General features: G+C 33.3%; 2 protein-coding genes across 3 annotated transcripts in view; both read left to right on the forward strand.

The window, feature by feature from the left end:
* LOC112511654 (long chain base biosynthesis protein 2a-like) overlaps positions 1-369 on the forward strand; it is an 8,301-nt gene extending 7,932 nt beyond the window's left edge. For both annotated transcript variants that reach the window (XM_025117359.1, XM_025117360.1), the window contains one exon: positions 274-369. In XM_025117359.1, the coding sequence (XP_024973127.1) occupies positions 274-369 (96 nt within the window). The remainder of the gene's footprint in view (positions 1-273) is intronic.
* A 3,263-nt stretch (positions 370-3,632) lies between these two features.
* LOC112511443 lies at positions 3,633-5,120 on the forward strand. The gene has a single exon (XM_025117061.1). The coding sequence runs from the start codon at positions 3,680-3,682 to the stop codon at positions 4,598-4,600; it is 921 nt and encodes a 306-aa protein (XP_024972829.1). The 5' UTR covers positions 3,633-3,679; the 3' UTR covers positions 4,601-5,120.
* Positions 5,121-5,908: the final 788 nt, after the last annotated feature.

The following is a 5,908-nucleotide window of genomic DNA, read 5'->3' on the forward strand; positions in this document are numbered from 1 at the left end:
TAGCATATATATTAGTAAATAACTAATTTTTCTTTACTAATCAATATTAATCTCCAAATTTACAAAGAAAAAAGAGACAAAAAAATATAGCATACATGTTGGAGATGTTTTAACTGAAAGAAAAATGACAAAAAGCTCTTGGAGCTCATTGAAATGTTACTCTAAGTAGGATTTCAATAAGTTAGCTTATAAGAATAAGTTATATGATGTTTTTTTTTTGTTGGAATGGGGGTTTGAGTAATTAATTAACAAGTGACATGAAATACATATCAGGTTATTAGTAATGTTGGTGACCTAGTGGGCATAAAATACTTTCCAGCCGAGTCGAAAATGCCGCAAGTAGAGGAAGCTAGAGCCAAAGTCGAGTAGCATATTTGTATCATCGGTTTTGGGTCTCCGCTTTTTGTTGTACGTCATATGAGTATTATATGCTTAATTACTAGATGTACGTAGTAACTATTAATGATCTTCTTCTTTAGATTTATCTGCAAGAGAATATGTAACGCATACTGTTATTTGTGTATAGAATCTCAAAGCAATAGCCTATTTTGTAGCTAATTACGTGCTACAATGTACACAACATAATATTAAAAGGTTGTTTACCAAATGCTTACTGGGTAAGTGCTTATCGACAAGGGTTACACTTTCACTTACCTTGTCGGGTAACATTCTCAACCATCAAAATAAGATTGTTTGTAAGCATCTCATACCTAGCAAAGGTTGACCTTGTAAGAGTCTTCTCCCTCACTTAACTGATAAGAACCTCAGTTGTTGTCATCTCTTTTACTGGGTAAGATCACCAGTCCTTGTCATGCTCATCAGATAAGATAACACTCGGTAAACGTTTGGTGAACGATCCCTAAAACATAAATATTTATTTAAATATATTTGTTATTTTGTATATTTCGCAAGCAGGGGGTCTTTATGAAAACAAGTCTTTTCTATTTTTTAGAGTAAATGACAAGTCTACAAGTAAATGAACCCGACATCTTACTGTAGTTTACAGGGCTCTTGTATTGTTCTATACTTTGCAATTCATTTTGTTTTTAGTCCTTGATGCTAACTTCGTCAATGGTTCATTGTTAAGTACAAGGGACATAGAAACAATAAATTGCAAACTATAGGGACTAAAACCGTAATTTTAAGAATTAAAGGACTGGAATAAAAAATTTCAACAAACAATAAGGACTAAAAAGGAAAAAATGATGATTCAATCCATAATTGGAATCGAATAAGGTAAAAGATTGAGAGAGTTTTTTCCTTTATTTGCCAAAATTGATTCCAATACAAACCTTTGTCATAAAAACACCCACTCAAGATTTATTTTGTAATATATTATTTTATAAAGGAAATTAATAAAAATAGCTATGTTTTTAATTCAGTTTTTTAATCATTTGTCTTGTTAAATTTAAACAATATCACTATCTCTGTGAGTAGGGTGTAAATCAGTGGTGGGTCTAGGATTTTTGTTTAGGAGTCACCTTTAAGGTAAACTAAAGATTCGTAAAATCGTCCGATGTGTTTTTAATCTAATTACAACGTTTCAAGAGATTTTTAAATTTTTTTGGTTGATTTCGAGGGATTATTTAGTGTTTTTGTCGATTTCGAATAACTCTTTTGGTTTTTTTGATTGATTTTGAATAGATTTTTTTTGTTAGAGTAGTGGTTTCGATTGGGGTTGGGGCCTGTGGAAAAATGTAATGGGGAAAAGTGAAAGGTAAATCATGTAAAACCTAAAATTTAACCTATAAACTTTTTTTGACCTTTTGACCCCCGGTTGCTACTGTGTTTGCCCCTGCTGTAAACGTACCGAACGTTCAGCGAACCGTTCGGCTAAAAGTTCATTTATGTTTATTTATTTAATAAATGAACGAACATAAACAAATTTTCTTTTAGTTAAACGAACGAACATAAACAAAAGTCTCGTTTGTTCGTTCGTTTATATATTAAATTTAATATAAAATCTTTTATTTATTTAGTTTGAATTCAAACAATATTTATTTAAGCTATAACTTTTTAGAATTTATTTAGATTTAAATTTTATTTTCATTTTGTCTTATTTGAATTTTTTTTTACCTTTTCATCGTTTTATGTTTGTTTAGACATGTTCGTTTAGCATGTTAACGAACAAACATAAACGAATACGAACAACCTGCTTTCTAAACGAACGAACACAAAGATTTTTGTTCGCTTATTGTTCGTGTTCGTTCGTTTGTTCAGTTAAGTTAAACGAACGAACATGAACAAGTCTTTGTTCGTTTTCGTTCGGTTCATTTATAGCCTTATCCGCAAGTGATACCTCCTCAATTTGTGGATGGATCAAAATGTAAAAAAAAAAAAAAAAATTCGAACATGGTCTACAAATATATAGACCAAATCTGTAAATTAGATAAGAGTTCCCAAATGGCACTTTCGCCACTTGTGTAAGTGGTGGGACTAATTTACAAATTTGGTCTTTGTATTTATGAATTCATATTTATATATATATATATATATATATATATATATATAAATATATATTAACCCTTTTTAAAATTGAGGAGCTGTTTACGGAGGTAGTGAAGTTTTTTAAATATTGAGAGAAGAAATGGCTTGAAAATGACCATTCTCATTAATTTCCTTATTTATTAATAAATTATCATTTTTTATTATATTTTATGCTTATTTAAAATTGTCGTAATACTTATTTAATGATGCTCCATATATTACTTAAATATTTATGGGTAAACTATGGATTTTGGTCATGTGGTACTTGGAATATTATGGATTTAGCCCTCCATTTTAACTTTTTGTTAAATACAAGGGGTAAAATAGTCATTTTAAACTAAATAAACAAAAAACCCTAAAACCTACTCGTTTTTTTCATTCTCACTCCCTTAGTCATTGTCGTACCTGATGGCCCCGTGAACAAGCTATCTTGACCCCGTCCTAACTTTTGCGCCCCACCTACATCTACGATGGTCAATGGCCAATTGCCTCCCAACTATTATGACGACTTCTAGCTTCCCTCTACGCGGGCTCCACAAATGAATCTACGACGGTTCCGCAAATGAATCTACAACGGCCTCTAACTGCTTTGCTTTCGTCCTCTGTTCAAAACGGTTTCAACATCTTCCATTGTCGGTTTCTAAGACTGTCAAAACAGGTTCTACACTGTCTCCATCTTGAGAATTAAGGGAAGAGGGGATGAGGAAAGAGCACCTCCAATTATTGTATTTCTTTATAAATATTACCTTATTTTTAATTGCATTTCCTAAAAAAATTACAATGTATTTAACCAAAAGTTCTGAAAGATAACTGTTAACCTATAAGCTAGTTGATGAACAAATCATATTTTGTAAAACTAGCCTATAAAGAATATTAAATAATAATATCATAAAAATAATGAATTATTATCGTAAATAATAATATTACTTTAAATATATAATCAGAACTAATTAATAATTAATCAAAATTTATTAATAATAATAATATTTAAATATTTATTTATAAATAATAAATAATAAATATTAATTACTGTATTATTTTTATCGGGTGTGAGTGATACGAACCTGCGTATGATATGCATCTGAACACAAACGTGTCGTCCAAATAATTTACTCTCTCTCTCTCTCCCCCCACCAAATTCTATACCCGAAGCTCACTACACCTTCACTTTCTTTCTTCTTTTGCTACAAAAATGGCTGAAGTTCAACCACCGGTGGAGGGTCTGGTTAACGGCGGAGGTGCTGGTGGTGCTGTTGTGCCTATGGTAAGTGTTCCGGTGGAACCTGTCGCCGGTCCGACCAAACGACAGCGGAGGCCCAGCGTCAGATTAGGTGAGATAGGAGATCAACACACCTACGATAATCATAGAAGATCGAAACAACAACAACAACAATGGAAGTACGCATCAAAGGAATCGAAAACTTCCAAAACCAGACAGCTTATGAACCTATCTGGTGGAGGCGCCATGGAGTATCACGAAACCCTAGATGGAGGAGGTGATGATAAAGATGGCGGAAACAAGAGTAATCACAATTTAGGTAATGGTAATAACAATAACAATAACAATAATCCATTGGATTGTGTCGCGATTGGGAGTTGGAAAGTTAGGGATTCGGCGAAATCCAAAAGGGGGTTTTCGATGCTGACGAAACGAGTCAGATCGAATTGGACTTCAAAGATGGATGATGGAGATGAGAAATTTGAAGATGAGGTTGATTATGATGATGATGGATATCGTGATTTCGACCGAGAAGGTTCCGCTAGTCAATTAAAGGAACAGAGTTTGAATCTATCAATGGATTACGAAAGGGATTTGCATAGATCGAGAGATGGAACTAGGGTTAGGGTTTCCGATGGGGTTGAATTGGATGGACCTTCTGATACTGATGCAAGGAATTGGAACAACAATAATCCAGAAAGGAATGGTGTTAGGGTTTGGTTGAATCAATTGGGGTTAGGGCGTTACTTCCCAATCTTTGAAGTTCATGAGGTTGATGATGAAGTTCTGCCATTATTGACATTAGAGGATCTCAAAGATATGGGGATAAATGCAGTTGGATCCAGGCGAAAAATGTTCTGCTCCATTCAGAAGCTCGGTAAAGGATTCTCATGATCGCCATTAATGATGATTTGAAGAAGATAACACCATGAAAAACAATACAGTCATCAAAGCTTGTGAGCTTGAATGGTGATGGCATCTTGAGGTCAATTGCAGGTTTGGACAGCGAAATCCGATCGAAAGACAGAATGTCTGAAGTTGGTTTGATTCTTTTTTTGTACTTCAACTTTCTTTATCGTAATATTCAACTTCAAGAATTGAAGTGATGCAAGTTTATGGTATATAGATGAGGAGTTGAAAGTAGAATTTAACTTTGGCTGATGTTATTTAAGCGAAAGCAATAGTTAGGAAAGAGAAGTATTTAAAGGATAAATGTTATATACTTCAAGTTTTCTTTCAGCCATTGCTCAAACTTTTGTGTTCAAATTACTCAGAAATTGATGGAAGATGGTGATTTCAATGGGAGGTGGTAATTTTGGAGGAATCCATGATCAAATCAGGCAAGTTTTTCTTCAAATTAAGGTTTTGAATCATGACCTTTTTCTTGAAGAAAGGAAGGTATAAGTTGGATACTGTATCTTGGTAACTCTTTAGTGAGGATTTATTGAACCTTTTGAATGTTTTTATATAATGGCTTATATGGTCTATCTATAACTTATGTGGAACCCCTTGAATCTTTTTATATACGGGTTTGATGGTATGTGTCTAGCCAATGTGGAATTCTTGATTCTTTTTATGTACCGGTTTGATGTTCTGTGTCTAATTGATGTGGGACCTCTTGAATCTTTTTATATACTAGTTTGGTGGTTTATGTGGAACTCGTTGAATCTTTTTATATATTGGTTTGATGGTTTATGTCTAGTTGATGTGTAACCCCTTGAATCTTTTTATATATTGGTTTGATGGTCTGTGTTTAGCCAATGTGGAAACCTTGATTCTTTTTATGTACCGGTTTGATGTTCTGTGTCTAGCTGATGTGGGACCTCTTGAATCTTTTTATATATTAGTTTGATGGTTTATGTGGAACTCATTGAATCTTTTTATATAATGGTTTGATGGTTTATGTCCAGTAGATGTGTAACCCCTTGAATCTTTTTACATACTGGTTTGATGATCTGTGTCTAGCCAATGTGGAATCCTTGATTCTTTTTATGTACCGGTTTGATGTTCTGTGTCTAGCTGATGTGGGACCTCTTGAATCTTTTTATATACTAGTTTTATGGTTTATGTGGAACCCCTTGAATCTTTTTATATACTGGTTTGATGGTTTATGTCTAGCCGATGTTGAACCCCTTGAAGTTTTCTATATATTGGTTTGATGGTCTGTGTCTCGTTGATGTTGAACCCCTTGAATCTTTTATA

This window comes from Cynara cardunculus (assembly GCF_001531365.2).
Source record: "Cynara cardunculus var. scolymus isolate 2C chromosome LG 4, CcrdV1, whole genome shotgun sequence".
In the NCBI taxonomy this organism is placed as follows: Eukaryota; Viridiplantae; Streptophyta; class Magnoliopsida; order Asterales; family Asteraceae; genus Cynara; species Cynara cardunculus.